This window comes from Carcharhinus amblyrhynchos, chromosome 4 (genome assembly GCF_965287045.1).
Source record: "Carcharhinus amblyrhynchos chromosome 4, sCarAmb.v2.hapA, whole genome shotgun sequence".
Taxonomy (NCBI): domain Eukaryota; kingdom Metazoa; phylum Chordata; class Chondrichthyes; order Carcharhiniformes; family Carcharhinidae; genus Carcharhinus; species Carcharhinus amblyrhynchos.
The window spans coordinates 46,705,787-46,728,169 of record NC_137327.1 but is presented as its reverse complement, the minus strand read 5'-3'; the positions used below and the strand labels follow the sequence as shown (position 1 = coordinate 46,728,169).

Sequence of the window (22,383 nt, the reverse complement as noted above, 5' to 3'; positions counted from 1 at the left end):
CCCATCTAGATACCTGACCACATATCCCATGAGCTTTAATCCTCTGTACCAACCTACCATGAGGGACTTTGTCAAACGCCTTACTGAAATCCATATAGTGTCAAATGAAAATACATAATGTAAAAAATAGACTTCTGCTGAGGATCAAAAAGGAGCCTATATGTGGCAAGAGCAGGGCAAGGAGTAAAACAGAGCTCAAGTGAGCTTGTGATTATCTGGAGATCTTGGGTACATGAGAATAGATTCACAACTTGAAACCTCGGGGAAAACCTTGGATGGAGCAGAAAGACTTGGCCTGGATTAGCTGCTGGGAATAGTTAATACAATCAGAGAAGTCAGGACTAATTTAGAGGAAGTGGCAAAATGTAGAAATCAAAGCAACAATCATGCTGAAGTGATTTGGGAACTGGAGTCAAGTCTGACCAACCAGAAGCTTGGGTTCACTGCTCAATTAGTGGCCACCAGATCAATCAGGTCTCAAAACCAAACAGACGATCAATTGCCGACTCAGATTTTTATACTTTTATCAATGAAGTACCTGCAAAGTTTACATTTTCCTATAGCTGCAAAATCTTCAACATTACATTCCTCTGACAAGTTACTTCTACAAAGAAGCATGATTGTTTTCAATCGTTACACAAATAACATGTAGCTTAGGTACTCAGTTAATATTACCAGTACTACTATTTCATAAAAATGAATGATGCAATAATTAGCCTCATTTTGTTGCTCAACAACCCAGATCTGTGCAAATTCATATACTCTTCACTAGAGTTCATCATAAATTTCAGTGCCCCTACCAAATTTTAGATCGTTTCTTCCAGGTTATACATCCAGATTAAATGTGACTGCCCAGGGTGTTTGATAGAATTAGTTTTACTTCCTACTTATTTTATCTCTGTTTTTGTTAGATATTAAAAATAGAGGGTACGTCAGGTTAAAAAAGAAGTCCAGGAGGGTGGAAGAGAAATTAAAAGCTTCAAATGTTTTTTACTGTAATAAATTAAAAATCAAGGAGAATAATTGGTTTTCCAAGTAACAAATACAAATGGGAGAGCCATGTATAAGAACAAGGAGGTTTAACAACTGAACAAAGTAGGAAGCAAGACAAACAGAGCAGGAAATGAAGTTGACTAATTAAGGTACTGGGTTAAATTGGAAAATTGCATGTCCTGCAATCAGACATATTAACCTTGATGTCTGAAAGAGTCCCCATTATGCAAAGCTCCATAGCAAAAGCATGAAGTTAGACAGGACATCCTAATATTTCTATTGATAGATGACAAGGTTCAAATGTTCCAAAAGCAAAACACAGCTGAAAAATCTGAAATAAAAATAAAACATGCTAGAAATACTCAGCTGGTCAGGCAGCATTTGTGAAGAAAGAAACAGAGCTAACATTTCAGGTTGTGACCTTTCATCAGAACCTTCTGATGATAATAATAAAGCACAATTTTACATTTTGTGCTTTCCACTATTATTCAATGATCAAATGGGCATTTGTATCACGTTCTCTTACCCATACCCAGTAAAATTTTAGTAAAAAGTCTCAAGGTACAGTAAATTCCAAGTGGACTGGCTAAGCACGCTTAAGATTTTGATAAATATAAGTTTCTGATCCTAGGCCAATATTCCTCTCCTGAAAAGTCTGGAACTGGTCTCCCATTTCCTCTGGCAGCTATTTTTACTAACATCCTGATGAAAAATTAATCAACCTGAAATGTTAACTTTGTTTTTCTCTCTACAGATTGTGCTGCCAGAATTTTGTTTTTATTATACATGTTTAGCCCATATGTTAAATGGAAACTCTGAAATTACAAGGAGTCTAAAGTTCATAGAGAAATGTAGTGAGATAGGACTTAGGCCACCAGTTTGCCCAGGCTTTAGCCCTCTGAGACAGATCCTGCACCATTTACATCAAGCTCACAAAGCAAAGTTTCAAGAATTCAAGCTAGTAGCACACCACCTTCCTTCAGGATAAAGATCAGGATATTTTAAGATACACAATCTATTCAAGTTATTGCAGCCAGTTTCCAAACAGTGTTACCACAGGCAGTGGGAGTCTCAGTGAATTGAAAAACATACAAAATGGTAATACACAAATCAAGCCATAGCTTGGTACAACTAAGTATGAATTAATTTACAACATGTAAACCAGGTATCAATCACGATCTGGGGAGTTACCAATATCAGCCTGGGCAATGGCAGCTGTGCTAAATTCTTACTTTCAGGTTTTACAGATCATTCTTATCCAATTTTAAAATGGAGGTTATCTCCCTCATTACACATGCAGCTAACTTGAATTTATTTTTATTGAGAAATAAACCATAAGTGCTAGAATTGGTAAGTTTCACAACAATGTACTAGAACAGAGATTAAACCATGCATTCTGGGCTTCAGAAACAACTTGGAAGGCTTTCATGCTGACACTGCACTCCAGAAGCAGAAACATCTTCCAATCTCCATAGCAAATGTGAGAATCCAAAAATGTATTTCTTTTTAATATGTAGACTCATAATACACATATGCTCTTACACATTATTTTGAGAGAGATCTGGAATCCAACATTCTTGATAATGAGGGAACTGATTCTGTAAAGCCCAGAGATGCCTGGCAAGCTGAAATTCCACTTAAGGATTGAGCACAAGAATCAAGGTCAACACTCCAATGCAATACTGAGGGAAACTTTCTGATGAGACTTCAAATTGAGCCCCCCTTTGTCTTTTCAGCTGTAAGTAAAATAGCCCAAAACATCATTGAAAGGAGGAACAAGGGAGTTACCCTGTTGCCCTGGCCAATACTTATCTCTCAATTAAAATCACAAAAATGAGATATATGGCCACTACATTTTGTGTAAATTGGCTACTGCATTTCTTCCAGGACAACAGTGATAGCACTCAATAAAAGTATTTCATCGCCTGTAAAGACTTTTGGGAAGTCCTGTGATTGTAAAATTTGTTTTGTGAATGCAATTTTTTTAATACAGACGATACACTTAATATACTGAAGTAAAATTAAATGCAATTTGATGTTAGAAACAAGGTTATAGCTTCTATATTGGAGCATAGTGGTTTTGGTACTGGAGCAATCCAGAGACCTACCAAACCATTTATTAAGTTAAATTCCCACCACAGCAGCTGGAAAATTTTATTTCAGTTAATTAAAAAAATTTGGAATAAAAAAAAAACTAGCATCAGTAATAGCGATCAGACTTATTGAAAAGCCCAGCTGACCCTTCAGGGAAGGAAATATGCCACTTCATGCCACCCGACCAACATGGGGTTGACTTACAGCAATGAGTCTTAATGATCCTCCAAAATTGCCTAGCAAACCATTTACTTAAGAGCAATTAGGGATCAATAATAAGCACTAAGTACGCCAGTAATGCCCACATCCCAGGATGAAAACAAAAATTCACATTATTCAATAAAATTATAATATATTGCTGTAACACAGTTTGATTCATTTATCATTCCAAATGAATTTTAATTACAAGTGCATTAAAACATTAGAGCGATTGTGCTATTCTATCAACTAGTGACAAAAACAAAAAAAAAAATCAGACTTACCAGTAATTCCTGCCCCCTACACAATTGTTGAGCCACTTACAATGGTGGTCAAATGCAGCGACACACTTGTTACATTGACTGCAATGCTTTGACTTGAAACCTCTGTGAACCAAATATAATACAAATCTGTGATTAACTACAGATTTTGGATTATAAAAAAATGTGCTTCTGGAGTTTGTTTACAAACAGTCCCTAGTATACTATCAAATGCTGAAATACAAACCAAAGCAATAAAATCACTATAATGTAGTAAAATGTCCGCAGGTGCTTCACAAGAGCAATATGAAATAACATCGGACACAGAGACATACATTAGGGCCAGATAATCAATAACTTGAACAAAGAGGTAGATTTTAAGAAGCACTGGTATATTACTGATCTGACATATTAATGATTACAAACCAATGAAAAGACAATGGAGCAATATATTTCACTTCCCTTTCCTCCCTCCTCCATCAACATGGGCGCTTGAGTCATTAGATAAATATTCAAACTGAAGGATTCAATGAAATTGAACAACAGTGCAGTTACACCCGAGCACTGGTATCTATAAGAACTAGGAGCAAGAGGAGACAAATCAGTCCTGCAAAACTGTCTCAGTCTCAATTCTACTTTTTCTCTTCAATGTTTCATTTACACTGGAATAATTCTTTCCAGTCATTAGGTGAAGTCACAATATTTTACATATTTCCCTACTTCACACTATAAAAAGGACAAATCCCATAACCCTGTTTCACTTTGTTTTTCTAGCATGAGATTCATGAAACATTCCACTTCTTTCACACTTGTTAACTGTTTCATTTATATAACTTTGTTAGTTAATTTATCATATCCTTAAATGCTTTTATTTGCCTTTATTCTGATACCCAGTCCTTCAGAACCCAAGTCCTTCACTGTCAAAATTAACACCTATAGCAGCATCATCAAAGATCAACATTGTGAATTGAAAGGCCAGCCAAAAACTCATCTTGATAAATACCAACAAAGATCCCAGTTTCAGCTGGGAGAAGAGAAAGAAACAGAACTGGACTTTAAAGCAGACATTGCAATGGCAGCAAGTGGAGAAGCCAATGGAATAGTGACACAGGAAACTTATCAACCATTGGGATGTTAATGGAACTTTCAGGACTCAGTCATACTGTACACATTTAATCTGAATTTATATGCAATCTCTGCACCAATCTACTGTGGCATACATGCTTTGCCAATTTGGTAGTAGTGACAAAACCAGTGTCCCAAGGAGGCAATTTGATTTGTTCAACTTACAAAAAATGATTTCTGAAGCAATACTAATGTACCTTGTGAGAATGGCAATTGTGGGGAAGCAGAATTTGTGGAAATAAAATAAAATGCATTCGTTAGTTTACATAATGAAAAAAAATTCACTGGTTTATAAATCTAAACTAGATGTGTAATTGTACTCAAATTTTACAAATAGGTTTTATTTTATTTGCATGGTGGCAAAACCATTGAGGATCCAACCCAGTGGTCCATGCTCATGCAAAGAAGTTGAGCATCTTCCCATCCTGGTATACAATATTGCACTCACTTTATTTGATGTTACCCACATTGTAATGGACTATATCTTTCAACAGCTTAATTATGGTCTGCATATTTTTCTTTAATACAAAAATTAGCTTGGAGGTAAATGCTATCTGCAGTGCTGGGGTAATTAAGGATGTAATAAGGTCATAATAAGGACAATGGCCGGAATTTTAAAGTCGCGCTGCCACGGAAATCTGAGTGGGCGAGGGGGGAACCATGGCAAGGTCCACTGACCTCGGGTGGGATTTTATGGTTTCAGGACGAGCGAGGCTGTAAAATCTTGCCCAATGTCTTTATTACAAACCTCCTCAGCCGCACAGTTATTTTGATATTTGGATCAAAAAGAAACAATTCCTAGAAGTCCTCAATGAAGCTTAATTATTAGTAATTATAATAATTTTTATACCATATTCAAACTGAGGTCAGATCAATAAGATGAAGATTGACCTTCTGCTGGCTTTAAGGGCCAATGCCCAGTTTGACTATCCTCAATTGAGTTTGCAGCGAGTAACATAGGACGTTACTTCATATCATTGTCATATGTTCCTGTCACAGTCAACAAAGAAGAAAAGATTATTCTGTCTGACAGAACGACATTTTAGACACTTACACATCAACTTCACAAAGATAGCAGTGATGATTTTCAATAACATGTTTATGTTTGCTGCGGTCAAACACCGGAATTGGCCTATTATAACGCTTGGCTCGAACGTTCTTATCAGCTGGGTCGATGCTAGCTGAAGTCAGATGAACAACTAGGTGGCAAGTAAACATAACACCCAGCCACTGAAGTATGTTAAGGACAACAATTTCTTAATATTATGGATGGTGATACAATGGTTTATTGTCCATAGCAATTATAGAATAAACAAACTGAAATATTACTATAAAGTGACTATTCTTAATCTTAAAACTGACTGTGTAAAAAATAGATAACACATAGCCACAAATTAAAACACAGGCAAGTTACACCAACTGTCATTTGCACCAAATATCTGGGCAGAATTGCTGGTGAGAGAGAAGGAAAAAGAGTGAGAGACTCACCCTTCCCTTATGCCAACCCACATAATGAGTTGAGGGCGAGCAGGAAAAACACAACCTGACCCTCTCACCCTTAAGTAATACTTAATTGATTGTGAAGTCCTTTTTCATGTCCTTAAGTCATAAAAGGCTTAATAGAAGTTCATCCCTTACAATCCATTAAAGTCAGACATTTTGTACAGTTTTCTTTTGGGATTAAATAGTATATAAATGTATCTAAACTTTGCAAGATGGAATTTCATTTTGTCTTTATACCCAAAACGGTCATAAAGTCAATCCTTGCTCTTCATCACAAACCTTTTAATATATTTTAAGCATCCATCTACCTTGTAAAAAGAGAAAAACACATTGAGTTTCAAAGTTGGATTGGAGCCCAAAATTAGTTGTTTGCCTGCAGTGACAAATGGTAACCGTCAGTCATCTGCAACATGCAGTGAGGATGACCTTGCAGTCCCTTCAATACTTTATGCAGTGCATCATTACATCCATGTCTACACAATTTAATAAAGAATTGCTTTTTATATATTGTATGCATAAAGATTATTGCACACTTACAATGACATTCTTAAATTTAATCACAAATTTGGTAATCATCAATATTATATACGCTGTTTGTGTAATCCTCAATCCTGCTCCTGAACTAGCTTTCATACAGAGGCAACTTGTCAAAGGTGCAATCATTAGGATTTTGGGAAGTTAATAAGGTTAACAGTTAAATCTGAGATTAAAACAAAATAATAGACAAATAACAAGATTAACATGTGTCGAGAGAAATGATTCATCCAGAAACAGGATTAGCAGCACTATACAAATGATAACTTCTGAAAAACAAAGAATGAGAGATGTAGACAGCCAAATCCACAGGTTGAATATCAAAGAGACTGAAACAGTATAACTGCTTGTATGGTCGTTGGGTAATAGTCTTCCACCCAAAGGTCAGACAGGCCAGCTTCATTTAATCTTCAGAGAGGTCTGTTCAATCTAACATTTAGAGCCATAGCTGATTGCAGATATTCTCCTCTGAAGGATACAATTTTGTGTCTTTGTGGCACCAGGAAAAGACTTGTCATCTAAGTGGTATTGTGTGGTAACTATTAGCTGGATTTATCTTAAGAGTTACTAAATTGGATATTGTTTGGGAAAAAGGGTGTATTAGTGAGTTCAGGGAATGTGGGCATATTTTGGGAACAATGGAGAATTTTAGATAAAAGTGTATTTAGTTATTAATGAAGTCAAATGTCATAGTGCATATTAGCCTTTTTTTGTCTTATTTTCTTTTATTTTATTATTTATTAATTGTTTATACAATGACTGGATTGGTTCTTCACTGGATTGTACATTGTTCCTCACATTATTCCAAACAAATATACACTTACTGAGAACTAGTGTTTCAAATTATCCTTCAGGGTTTTGAAGGTAACATCAGCGGGATTCTTAACAGCAACAAAGAATTGAAACAAACAAGATTGCACAATAATGGAGAATGTGCCACCATTTCCTTAAATATGTATGGCACAAATAACTTAGCAATGACAACTTCTGGAATGAGCAGTCCTTAAAGCCTTCTATCTCCATATAAAAAGATACGATGTAGCCAGCAGGTACCCAGTGAGATGGAAGAAGAGGAATAAGTATGCCAAACACAACAATGACAAAGTAGAGGTAGATTATCCAACACATTATCTGATACGGATGCAGCGGCCAACTCCAGCCATTCGTCCTTGAGCGATGATGGGAATCCACTCGTGAAGTATGTATATTCCTCTCTGGGGCAGTTTTATTGCTGCTCTTATTGATGAAATTCATCTGCAAGACAATATTAAAAAGTTACTTAAATAAGCAACATTTTCATCTCAAAATAGGTACAATAGGAATATAGCTAAACATTTTGAACTGCTTCAGTGTAGTGGTTTGATGCGACTGAATGGAGTATAGGCCACTTCAGAAGGCAATTAAGAGCTACATATAGACTGCCAGGCTTTCTTCCCTGAAAGAAATATGCTGATAAAAAGTAAGTAACATTTGAGTCACAGAAATGTTAGGCAATAACCATCATGATCAAGGAACACCAAGATCTCTGTGGTCAACAACACTTTCTAGTTTCTCACCATTTACAAAATATTCTGCATTTCTGTTTTTCTACTAAAATGGATAACTTCACATTCTTATCCTGTACACTCCCCAAAGTCTGTCCGCAATCTACAAGGCACAAGTCAGGAATGTGAAGAAATACTCTCCAGTTGCCTGGAAGAGTATTTACTCCAACAACACTCATGAAGCCTGACACCATCCAGAACAAAAGCAGCCTGCTTGATTGGCACCCTATCCACCAACATAAAACATTCACTCCATCCACCACCAACACAGAATGGCAACTTCTGTAAGATGCACTGCAGCAGCTCACCTTTTGACAGCACTTCAAAACCCATGACTTCTGCCACCAAGAAGGACAAATGCAACAGATGCATGGGAACACCATAACCTGCATGTTCCCCTCCAAGTTGCACAACATCAAACTTTGAACTATATTGCTATTCCTGGATCGAAACCTGAACCCCCTTCCTAACTGTGGGTGTACCTATACTACATGGACTGAAACTGCAGTGGTTCAAGACAGCAATGAGTGCTTGCCTAGTCAGCGTTGATCACATCCCCTGAATGAATGAATAAATAAATCACATTGCTTTGCTACCACCACTAGTTCATCTTCTAAAAGTCCATATTCCTAGCCATGCATCCAACAGGAAAGCACATAAGAGCCCCATCCCCAGAATTACAACACAATGCCCCACGTAAACTAGACTAAGATGGGACATGTACAGATAACTCCAGCCATCAGAAACACGACCAAGTCAATGGGCTATAATGAAGTTATGAACTCTAATGTCAGACTTCCAACTGGTCTGTTTCACGTGCGATATATTGAGGCCTCAACAAAGAAAGTGGAATAGGATGAATCATAACTGTTGAAATTTAATATTGGCAAAACAAGATCCTTAACAAGCAAAAACTGACATCAGGATCACCAGTCCTGATAGAAATCCATGAACCTCAGGTATTAGAATGGCAACCAGGCAAAGCCAACTCCGGCAGCCCACTATTAATAAGAAATAATTAGATGAGAAACAGTGGAATCTCAAAGGAAAATGGGATCAGAAGAAGGTGCAAGAACTAATCTTAAATACAATTTTAGGAAAAAAATATACATAACACTGCACCTGCACAAAGTGACAAATGCCAAGGGAAAGGTTTGCAAATAAACACAGGATGGAAGGGACAAGGAAACAATAACCTAGGCCACACCAATGTATCATCTGATATAGTTTTTGAAATGCATAGATGATTAACTTAAGTGCTGGTCCCTTTAATTCTTTTTGCCTAACCTAAAGGGGCCAACTATGTGCACAGAATATAAGGATGCTGTACAGCTTATGAGGCATCACTGAGGGAGGGTGCAGTAACACAGCTAGGGACACCCCCCTCCTTTATCTGTCGACAGCATGCAAACAACAGCAAGTATATCCAAGCCCTTGCATACACTGCACCAAAGTGACTGAAATTCAAATCATGTCCCCAACTCTCTATCATCTCAATCAATTAGATGGTAGAAAATCTGTGGTTTTTCTGCAAGAAATAATTGCGATCCCTGCAAAGTTCCTCAAATTCACAAAGGACCTAGTAAGCCAAAGAAAGAAAGTCATTTGCTTATCCAAGAGCACAGAAGCATCTATGCTGATTAACAAGCATTTTCTCCACATTTTAGGGATCATCCCCAGAGAGAGTAGGCATTTATCCTGATGAAGAGGCCAATTGACTTTATCACAATACTCAATAGATATGTGTCATGTAAGAACGCTTTTACAGTCTTCACTTCTGAATTACTTTCTCCTTCCTCACATTGGAAAGCACAGCATTAATAGGAGGAGATTCTACTTTCAGTTAAACAAGATCCCAGGGAAAGTTACCGATGCAATCACAATTTATTGACCTACACCATGTAAATGAATGGCAAGTCCAGCAAGCCCATGGGGAAGAGATTTTATTTAAACTCACAGAAAACCAACTCCAGAATTAACTACACATTCTACGCTTTAGAGATATGGGGAGCGGGCAATTCTCTCAGCCCGTTGAGCTGCTCTAGCAGCACAATGGGCCAGGAGGCATTGTTGAAGGTTATTTTGCAGGCTTGCTGCTGGGCACCATGGCTTCCACAAGTCTCCCAGGTGAAGATTTGTGATGTAATCAGCTTCACACAGATTTCAAAATGGAAATAAGAACATAAGAAATAGGAGCAGGAGTAGGCCATCTAGCCCTTTGAGCCTGCCCCGCCATTCAATAAGATCATGGCTGATCTGTCGTGGCTCAGTTCCACATTCCCGCCCTCTCCCCATAACCCTTAATCCCCTCGCTTATCAAAAACCCATCAACCCGCGTCTTAAAAATATTTAGCGAGGCAGCCTCCACCACCTCAACGGGCAGAGAATTCCAGAGATTCACCACCCTTTGAGTGAAGAAGTTCCTCCTCAACTCCGTTCTAAACCGCTCCCCCTTTATCTTGAGGCTGTGCCCCCTAGTCCTACTGTCCTTTCTGAGCGGGAAGAGTCTCTCCATCTCTATCCTATCCATCCCATTCATCATCTTATATGTCTCAATGAGATCTCCCCTCATTCTTCTAAACTCTAATGAGTACAAGCCTAGTTTATTCAGCCTCTCCTCATAGCTCAAACCCCTCAACTCCGGTATCAGCCTAGTAAACCTCCTCTGCACTCCCTCCAAGGCCAAAATATCCTTGCGCAAGTACGGCGACCAAAACTGCACACAGTACTCCAGCTGTGGCCTCACCAATGCCCTTTACAGCCGCAGCAAGACCTCCCTACTTTTATATTCAATCCCCCTCGCTATGAAGGCCAGCATCCCATTAGCCTTCCGGACCACCTGCTGCACCTGCAGGCTGGGTTTTTGCGACTCATCACAAGGACCCCGAGGTCCCTCTGCACCGTTGCCTGCTGCAGTTTTTTGCCAAGTAAGTAATAGTCCTTCCTACCATTATTCCTATCAAAGTGGACCATCTCACACTTGCCAACATTAAATTCCATTTGCCAGTTCCTGGCCCATTCGCCCAGCCTATCTAGATCCCTCTGCAGACTCTCCACACCCTCCGCGCAATTTGCCGTTCCACCAATCTTGGTGTCACCAGCAAATTTCGACACCATACACTCGGTTCCCTCCTCCAGATCATCTATATAAATGGCAAATAGCTGAGGCCCCAGCACCGACCCCTGAGGCACTCCACTAGTCACCAACCGCCAATCCGAATAGCACCCATTAACCCCCACTCTCTGCCTATTTGACAACCAATCCTCTATCCACGCTAACACCCTACCCCCAACTCCATGCCCCCTTACCTTCTGCAATAACCTCTTGTGAGGTACCTTGTCAAACGCCTTCTGAAAATCAAGGAAGACCACATCCACCGGCTCTCCTCTATCCACTGCCCTAGACACATCCTCATAGAACTCCAACAAATTTGTCAGACACAACTTCCCCTTAACGAAACCGTGCTGCGTCTGCTCTATCAGGCAATTCCCCTCAAGATGCCTCGCTATTTCCTCCGTGATGACGGATTCTAACATTTTACCTACAACAGACGTTAAACTAACCGGCCTATAATTCCCTGCCTTTTGCCTGGCTGAGCATTTCCATGTCATTAGCGGGCCTGGGATTGAAGTCTCCAGGCCCATTAGCATTCGCCCCCCCCCCCCCACCCCCCCAAACCAACTGCCATGAGTAGTTAACTCCAGTGGGGTTTGCAACTGCTCCCCACTAAAGTGGGGGAAGGTGGTCAACCACACTGGAGTGAAAAGAGGCCACTGATGTTGGGGATGAGGGTGAGTGCCCCTTGGGCTGTGCCAGCCTGGCCCACCGGCACTGCCCAGGGAGTAGAGCCGGTTACCACTCTGCATTAGGATCACCGGCAGAGGGAGGGAAGGGGAGATCAGGGCTGCCAATCTGGATGGGGTTGGGGTCAGGGCCACCGGGGTGGGGGGTGGTCGGACATCAGGACTTGCCCGGGGGGTCAGGAGGGCAGCAATGGGGGGGGGGGGGGTTGCAGAGCTGGCCAGCGATACGGGGCCACTGCGTATGTGCTGATCTCGATGCATGCACAGTGGCCCGGTCAACTCTATGCTGCCAAATTCGCAGTTGGGAAAAGACCCCACCCCCAGATTTTCAGAGCTGGGGGTGCAGCACTTCCAGATGTGCTGTCTTTCAGATGGAAAGTTATACTGAGACTTGTCTGCCTGCAGCAGCAGACATGTTAGGTTGCACAGCTCTGTTTGACAAGGAACAAGTGAGCTCTCTAGAATCAGGGCTTCTCAAACTATTGGTCGCAAAACGAGATTCTTAGGTGGTGGGCTCTGCAACAACACTGGCTGCCATGGAGTTCTGGCTGAATGTTAACAGCTGCAAGGCTCTTTTACATCCACACTTTTTTAAAATAGTGGGTGTGGTCTAAACAGCCAATGGTAGAGACCCACTTGTTGCCACAAGACCTTAGGAATTAGGTGATGTAGGCCATTCAGCCCCTCATGTCCATTCCATCATTTGATTAGAATGTGGCTGATCTTCCATCTCAACATTATTTTCCCACACTATCCCCAATCCATTGAAATCTTTACTCTCTAGGAACAATCAATCTCTGTCTTGCACGTGTTCAATGACTGGGCCTTCACAACCCTCTGAGGCAGAGAATTCGAAAGACTTACCATCCTTTGACTGAAGAGATTCCTCCTCTTCTGGTCCTAAATGGTCCATCTCTTATTCTGAGACTGTGTCCCCTGTTTCTAGACCCTCCCAGCTAGAAGAAACATTCTTCCTCCATCTAGCCTGTGCTTAAAAACCTTGGGAATACAGGCACAGACTTTTCAATCTCTCCTCATAGGATAATCTCACAACCCAGAAATCTTGTTGCACTCCCTCAATAACAAGCATATCCTTCCTTAGATAAGGAGATCAGAATTGTACTAAAACTTCAGGTGCAGTCTCATCGAGGCCCTATACAATTGCAGCAAGACACCTTTTCTTCTGCACGGAAATCCTTTCATAATGAAGGCCAACCATTTGCTTTCCTATTGCCTGCTGCACCTGCATGCTAGCCTTCAATGACTCATGAACAAGGAACACTCAGATCTCTCTGGACATCAATACTTCCCAATCTCCTACTATTTACAATATACTCTTTTTCCTACCAAATTGGATAACTTTACATTTTTCACCACATTCTGTTCCACTTGCCACGATCTTGCCACTCACATAGCCTGTAAAAATCACCTTGAAGCCTCTTTGCATCCTCCTCACTTTTCACATTCCTACCTAATTTTGTCTCATCTGCAAACTTGGAAATATTGCATTTGGTCCCCACATCCCAATCACTGACATAGATTGTACATAGCTGAGTCCCAATTGTACATGAACAGTTAAAAAGGGTCAGATACAAAAGGAAGAATGCAAAAATCAGCAAATTCTAAAGGCCTGGGAAGGAAAAGCACAGACCATCACCAAAGATGCATTGTACCGCCAAAACCTTTTACCAATTCCTCTTTAGCTATTCAACTCTTATAAGTTTCTTAGAATTATCTTACTTTCCTTCATCTCCTGTTAATGTCACTTTGTTCTTCCAATAATTTGCTGTTCTGATGTTTGTGTTTCTCCCCCTTTCTCTTGTTCAGTTCTTTTTTAAATATTGTTTATCTTTAATATCTTGCAGCCCCAGGAAAATAACTCTTAGACCTGAAACAGTAAGAGACTAACTTATATTTCTCTACAGATGCTGCCTTAACTGCTGAGTATTCTTAACATTTCCGTTTTGTTTTCTAGTTTCCAGCATTTGGTTAAAGAAATTTGCAGACTTTTATGCCAGTGTTCCAGAACACCACACAGTAAACATCTTACCAATGTTTTCCTCTCTCAAGCTACCCAGGGAGTAGTGTAAGTACTGAACTTCTAATTTCAACCAATGACATCCATGTGAGAATACAGTGGTCAAGATTTAGCTGACAAAACAAAGGCGTTCATCATATATAGCAAATCCAACCCAGGGGATGCATTGTTAAAATGGCAAGACCCAAAATTTCTGGCCAACTTGTACTGCTACTGTTAGCTCCAGTTTTGTAGCTCCGAGATAACAGCATTTTGCTGTCTGACTCATCATTGACAAACACTGAGTGTTGTACATTTGCTACACTTGCGAGAACCTCAAGAAACTACAAAAGGTTGTGAATGTAGCCCAGTCCATCCTCCCATCCAGTGACTCAGTCAACACTTCCCACTCCCTTGGCGAAGCAGCCAGTATAATTAAGGACCCCACACATCCCGGATATTTTCTCTTCCGTCTTCTTCTGTCGCGAGAAAAGATACAAAAGTCTGAGGCCACGTACCAAACGACTTAAGAACAGCTTCCTCCCTGCTGCCGTCAGACTTTTGAATGGGCCTACCTCGCACTAAGTTGATCTTTCTGTACACTCTAGCTATGACTGTAACACTACATTCTGCACTCTCGTTTCCTTCTCTATGAATGGCATGCTTTGTCTGTATACTGCACAAGAAACAATATTTTGCACTGTATGTTAATACATGTGACAATAATAAATCAAATCAAAGAAATGAACTAAACTCTCCACAGAAAGTTTAGGTCTTGTCAATTTAAGCATGGGTATGTTTGTAGTAGCATGATAATTAATGCCAAACAATCTCTAGCATTGAAACTCATTTACTACAAATATGAATTCTTATCCCTTCAGGTATTAATCATTGGAGGTGATTTTAAAAATGTAAAAACGTGATATTTTTGAAAAAATGTTTCCTTTTACTTTACTCTTTCAATCCGATCTTTTTTGATCCTAGATCTATTATTAGTGACACATCAATTCTCAAAAGGTGACAGAAAAGCTCCCTGTGAAGTAGCATTCCCCCTCCCTAACTTACTATTTGCACCAAAAGGCAATAGTCATTGTCGGTATATGGACCACTCCATTCAGAATGCTCTCAAAACAGGTTTGAAAGTATCAAATTATTGTTTCACTAAATACATAATTCTGTTTTGGGGACAGACTCAGAGTGAAAACTACTGTTGTCTAAAACAACTTCCACTAAACACAGCCAGCACTCCTTAATATCTGATTTCCTAAAACACTAAAAAACGATTACACATTAAAATAAATAGCTTAGTACTGTGATACTTGTGTTGAAAAAGATGAGAGTATTTACTAAGATATAAAATATTAGGTGAATGTAAATGGAAAACAATAAACATAATGTCATTATCATTAGTGATGCAGAATGCACATATCACATCAAAAATTATAAATACAGGACTTCTCAATGAGCTCAGTGTGATTTCTTAAAAATCAAGTAGATTGTTTAAATAAATGGTAATTTTATAACTTATATAATCTGCAATAGTAGTCATGTCTCTATGACTCAATGCCTTTAAATGTTACAGTTTTATTAAAAATGGCACTTACCTAAATATTTCTGATTTCTAACTTTGAACATTCTTGGCTTTATTTCAGTCTGTTGATAACTTTCCTCAATGGAGTTGAGCATTATTAACATTGTCAGGGATACTGCAAATGAGAAGTTGTGGATCTCTAGACAGTTAAATCAGCAGAACTACTGTCCATCCATCTCTACAGATACACATTCAGGGTTCTCATTGTTATTCAACAACTTCTTCAAACTACTTAGTCTAGCATGGTTTAGCCTGTATACTGAAGTTGACAAACAGATGGAAGAAAAATGTTACTCAATTGTTTTTGCAGAAGTTTAGCTTTTGATTTTTAATTTTAAATCAACTATCTTTATTTAAAAAGTATACTCTCTTGAGATGTAGGTAATGCACACAAGATTGAACTTAGTATGCCTCACTATTGCCTTCTCCTTGAACTGCTGCTGACAGTGCTCCCAAAATTTTAGGATATTGCCCTAATGGTGAAGAAAGAATAATATTTGACTTGGAGGTGATAGGGAGTCCTGAAGGTATGTTTTATTTACTTCCTTGGTAACACAGATTGCAGAGTATAGATATGTTATCAAACTAATATTTAGTAACTTTCTGCAATACACTTGTACAACATATATATTACAGTTAGTGTGCTGGTAATGGAGGGGAAGGTTAGGGTTAAGGGGCAGGGGTAAACTATTGTGGATAGTATCAAGCTTCTTGAAAGTTGCCACAGCAATGAAATGGTACCAAGCAAAGATCAAAGTCACTGCTGGCACCCCACAAAGCTGTGTTCTCAGCCCCCTGTCATTGACTTCAGGAAGCGGGGACAAAGTAGAAAGGGTTCAGAGCTTCAAGATTTTAGGTGTCCAGATCACCAACAACCTGTCCTGGCCTACCCAATGCTGATGCTATGGTTAAGAACGCCCACCAACACCTCTATTTTCTCAGAAGACTAAGGAAATTTGGCATGTCGACCGTGACTCTCACCAACTTTTACAGATACACCGTAGAAAGCATTCTTTCTGATTGTATCATAGCTTGGTATGGCTCCTGCTCTGACCAAGACTGCAAGAAACTGCAAAAGATCATGAATGTAGCCCAATCCATCACGCAAACCAGCCTCCCATCCATTGAATCTGTCTACACTTCCCACTGCCTCAGAAAAGCAGCCAGCATAATTAAGGACACCATGCACCCCAGCCATTCACTCTTCCACCTTCTTCCATTGGGAAGAAGATGCAAAAGTCTGAGGTCCCGTACCAAATAACTCAAGATCATCTTCTTCCCTGCTGCCATCAGACTTTTGAATGGACATACCTCGCACTAAGTTGATTTTTCTCTCTACCCTAGCTATGACTGTAACACTACATTTTGCACGCTCTCATTTTCTTCTCTATGAACGGCATGCTTTGTCTGTATAGCGCACAAGAAACAATACTTTTCACAGTATACTAATACATGAGGCAATAATAAATCAAATCAAATATGCCCATACCACAAACTCCTCACCCTCACCAACAATTCCATCTTCCTTCCTGGCCACTATCTCAGTTTTACTCAGATTTGTGCGACCTGGATATTACATTTGACTCCATGTCCACTTCTGTAACATTGGTCCCTTTGCCCTTTCCTCAGTCATATCATTATCACCGCTTGACTCAACCATTCCAGTGCTCTCTGGGATGCGTTCAAAACTTCTACCTTGGGGTCCATTTTTATTTGCTGAAGCAGGATTTAACTTTCAAAACACTAAGTGCTTTGGGATGTTGCACTACAATAAAAGGTTCTATACGAATGCAAATCAGTATTGCTGTTCTGTGGATGGACAGATGCAACTGCAGCAGTGCATTGTGAGTATTCCTTTACACTCTTGACATAAGCATTTTAAGTAATGCAGTGAAATTGAGGTCTCAGTATCAATGCTCCTGCTAAGCTGTGCAAAATACTTCAGCCTGAAAGGTACCACACAGGTCCTGTTCCATGTTAAATACCATGCATACACAGCCACCCATATCAAAATAAAAGGAAATTTTAAAAGGAACAGTGCTCAGTTGGTGAACAACTTGTCACGGAGTAGCTTTCTCTACTATGTTTATATTTCAGTACTAGTATCCAATGACAAGTTGTAAAAATTGAATTCAATAATAAAGCTGTGAACTTGTAGGCTAGTATCAGAAAAACAAATGACCTTGGGTATTCTTCAGAGAAAGTAACTGCCACCTCTGTTCAGTCAGGCCTCTATATGGCACGAATTCAGCTCTCGGTGAATAACTGTAAATCTTTTAAAACGGTCATTTGTTTGGTGCCTTTCATGATAACATGATGTCCCAAAACAATTAAGTACTTTGGAAGTGCAGTCACTGTTGAAATGTAACAAACACAGCAGCCAATTTGTACACAAACAGCAATGCGATAATTACCAAATAATCTGTTTTTGTGATGTTAATTGAGGGATAAATATTGGCCAGCACCACAGTTATAATTCCGATTCTCTTCAAAATAGTGCCATAAGAGCTTTTACATTCGTCTGAGAGAGCAGATGGAGTCTTGGTTTAAGGACTCATCCGAGTACAGCACCAGTGCCTAGATTTGTGTGTTTTGGTATGGAATTTGAACTGACAGCCTTCTGACTCAAAGGCAAGACTGTTACCCATGGAGTCATGACAGATATAGTCAAAATGTATCCTCTGAAATTGTGAGCAATATAACTGCTTCAAGATGCTTTAAGATATCATCTTCAATCTATTTATATGCAGCTCAGCAAGCAACCTACAAAACATGAAAAGCAAGGTTAGATGTCTGTCCTAAACAACATTCCTGATTTGGGCACCATTTTAAATCCAGTGCTAGCAGTTGGACTTTGATTGAGTTAACATCAGGACCTAACTTTCAACTAAAATGGGAAAAAGACTATCCTCACATTGGTATATTTATTTCAACCACTGCTTGTAATCATAGTGAAGAAAAAGTAAAATGAGAATGATAATAAAGAAGGGATCAGCAGACTCTCAAAGATGGACCTTTTGCACCTGTCTCTAAGGACAATAACGGCAAAGGTATTAAAGTTGGAAGAATACTTGAAAAAGCTAAACATGCCGAAATTATTGAGTTATTTCTGTATTAGTGTTTCTGCCCTAATAAAAAGTGAAATTGGAAATAAATTTTGAATAATCTGCTACTGCTTCTTAAGGTTTCATAAATAAACTAATAGAAGAAGATGCAAAGGTTATTTTGGTGTAGTGGAAGTAAAACCAACCTGATGAACTCACACTAGAGTTTAACAATAGAGCAGTTCAAGTCTTTGGCAAGACGTGGATATTATTACAATTATGTTTACACTTTCAATGCTGTTACTGTTGGAAGATGACCTTCAGGGAACACAGTCTCCGCTGAAAACTAGACATCCATTCCCCATTGGTTTTATCACGTCTATTGTATTGTATTCATTGGCACTTTAAATGGCCGGCACCTAAGCTTTTAAAATATTTTAAACATTGAATTGCTCACAGCCTCGGGACACTTTTGTGCTTTGCAATCGAACTAAAAGTAATTTTGAAGTGCAGTTAATGCTTCAATATAGGAAATATAGCAATCAATTTGTTCACAGTAAGTTTCCATAATGGGCAAATTATAATCTGCAGAAGCTGTTCTTTAGTGATGTTAGTGATGGATAAATATTAGCCATGAAATAATGCTGTGGGACCATTTATGTCCACCTGAGAGGGAAGGAGTACCTTGGTTTAACATATGTTTTGGAAGATGCCACCTCTAATAATACAACACTCCCTCAGTACTGCACCAGTGTCAGTCCAGATGTTTGTGCTCATGTCTCTGGAGTGGAACTTGAACTCATAACTTCCTGACTCTGGAGATGAAAGTCTGCAAAGTGAGTCATGGCTGAGACAAATCACCTAGCTCTGCATTTTATTCTCCCTTGGGCTAAACCAAAATCTTAGTTTGTATGTTAATATGACTCATTACAAATACAAAGCAACCCGAAATGTCTCAAACATACGCAGAAGTGTTAAACCCTGAAATGCACCTTTTGCTTTGTTGTTGATTTCAAAGGTTCAGAACATTTAGTTTCAAAGGTTCAGAATGTTTGGTATGATGTTCTGACAAAAGATCATCTCAATCTGAAACATTACTTCCCAGAAATTCTGCATGACTTGCTGAATATTTTCAACATTTTTTGTTTTTATTATTTTCAGCACCTGTCATATTTTGCTTTTGTGTTGCAGCCATTATATCTTGATTTGCATCTTATTAGAGTTCACAACCATCATTACTACTGGACATAGAAAATCTTAATATAATCAGGATCAATATAGGTTTAAGAAAGTGAGATCATGTTTGACAAACAAATTATTGTTGCAAAATGAGCCATGCTGTCAGAACTTTTCTTTTTGCACAGACACAAGAATGTCAAATTTCAAAGGGAGCTTGTACCGCATTAGAAAAGGGGTGTGATTGGTTGGCTCCAGTTGTTGAGATTGTATCTGGAATACTGTGTATAGTTTTGGTCCCCTTATTTGAGGAAGGATATAGCGGCATTAAAGGTTGTTCAGAGGTGGTTCACTAGATTGATGAGTTGTTGTATGAAGAAAGATTGAGCAGTTTAGGCCAATATTCTCCAGAGTTTAAAACAATGAGAGATTGGATTGACATATAAAAAATATTGACATAGTGAAGAGAGTAGATGTAGAGCTGATGCTTCCTCTAGTGGATAATCTAGAACAAGAGGTCATAATTTTAGGACAAGGGATAGTAGATTTAAAAAACTTCTTCTTTCAAAAGTTTGTAAATCTGTGGAATTCACTACCCCATAGCATGAGACATTGGCTGATTTTGAATTAGTAATGGGTTGAAGGTTTATGGAAAATGGGCAGGAAAGTGGAGTTGAGGCCAAGACATGATTATACTGAATAGTGGAGCAGGCTCAAGAGGCTGAATTGCCTACTCCTGTCCTAGTTCTATTGTCCCCTTTGCTTTTGTTTATTAAACAACATCAGGTTAAAGCCCAACAGATTTATTTGGAATCACAAACTTTTGTAGTGCTGCTCCTTCATCAGGTGATTGGAGGTTAGTTCACAAACACGGCACATAGAGTCATAGAGGTTTACAGCATGGAAATAGACCCTTCGGCCCAACTTGTCCACACTGGCCTTTGTAAGTGTCTATGCTTTTTAAAAGACAAAACTGTACCCGCCTCTACTACTATCTCTGGCAAATTGTTCCAGACACTCACCACCATCTGTGGAAAAATTGCCCCTCTGGACACTTCTGCATCTCTCCCCTCTCCCCTTAAACCTACGCCCTCTAGTTTTAAATTCTCCTACCTTTGGGAAAAGATATTGACTATCTACCTTGTCTATGCCCTTCGTTATTTTATAGATCTCTATAAGGCCACCCCTCAGCCTCCTACGCGCCAGAGAAAAAAGTCCCAATCTATTCAGCTTCTCCTTATAACTCAATCCATCGCAGTAGCATCCTTGTAAATCTTTGCACTCTTTCTAGTTTAATAATATCCTTTCTATAATAGGGTAACCAGAATTGCTCACAGTATTCCAAGTATGACCGTACCAACTTCAACAAGACATCCCAACTCCTGTATTCAGTGTTCTGACCGATGAAATCAAGTATGCTGAATGCCTTCTTCACCACTCTGTCCACCTGTGACTCCACTTTCAAGGAGTTATGAACGTGTACCCCTAGATCTCTTTGTTCTGTAACTCTCCCCAACGCTCTACCATTAACTGAGTAAGTTCCACCCTGGTTCAATCTACCAAAATGCATCACTTCGCATTTGTCAAAATTAAGGTCCATCTGCCATTCGTCAGCCAATTGGCCCAATTGATCAAGATCCCGTTGCGATTGGAGATAACTTTCTTCACTGTCCACTATGCCATCAATCTTGGTGTCATCTGCAAATTTACTAACCATGTCCCCTATATTCTTATCCAAATCATTAATATAAATGACAAATAACAGTGGACCGAGCACTGATCCCTGAGGCACACCACTGGTTACAGGCTTCCAGTTTGAAAAACTCTATACAACCACCCTCTTGCTTCTGTCAAAAAGCCAATTTTGTATCCATTTATTTACCTCACCCTGGATCCTGTGAAACTTAACTTTATGCAACAGCCTACCATGCGGTATCCTGTCAAAAGCCTTGCTAAAGTCCATGTAGACAACATTAACTGCACTGCCCTGCCCTCATCTACTTTCTTGGTTACCCATTTATGGGTAAAGACACAACTGCAAGATAATTACGGATTGGAATGTGAAGAATGGTTCAAATGCGAGTCCTTACAAGTAATCAAGTCTTTACAGGTACAAACAGTGGGTAATCACAGGTTAAAGAGGTGTGAATCATTTCAAGCTAGGACAGTTAGTAGGATTTTGCAAACCCAGGCAGTATGGTTGGAGTTACAAGTAGTGTGACAAGATCCCAGTTCAACCTCGGTTTGCAAAATCCTACTCTAGCCTGGGTTTGCAAAATCCTACTAACCGTCAATGCAGTTGTGTGGTAATCTTTAAATAAGGCAACATATTCCTGATAAATTTGAAAAATAAAATTGAACCATTTTCTCAGCTAAAGGAAGTAGAATATTTGATCTCTTACTGGATATACTGATAAACACTTTCCTATAAACAAAGTGAAATGATGTGGATTAAAAAAAAATTATGAAGGTCTTGGTGTCACTGCAGAAACCAACATTT

At 39.2% G+C, this 22,383-nt stretch overlaps 1 protein-coding gene across 3 annotated transcripts in view; it reads right to left on the bottom strand.

Moving 5' to 3' along the window:
• zdhhc1 (zDHHC palmitoyltransferase 1) overlaps positions 1–22,383 on the bottom strand; it is an 81,915-nt gene that overhangs the window by 58,121 nt on the left and 1,411 nt on the right. For all 3 annotated transcript variants that reach the window (XM_080187093.1, XM_080187091.1, XM_080187094.1), the window contains exons 2-4: positions 7,743–7,961; positions 5,725–5,900; positions 3,570–3,671 (exon numbers count right to left, since the gene is read on the bottom strand). In XM_080187093.1, the coding sequence (XP_080043219.1) occupies positions 3,570–3,671; positions 5,725–5,900; positions 7,743–7,961 (497 nt within the window). The remainder of the gene's footprint in view (positions 1–3,569; positions 3,672–5,724; positions 5,901–7,742; positions 7,962–22,383) is intronic.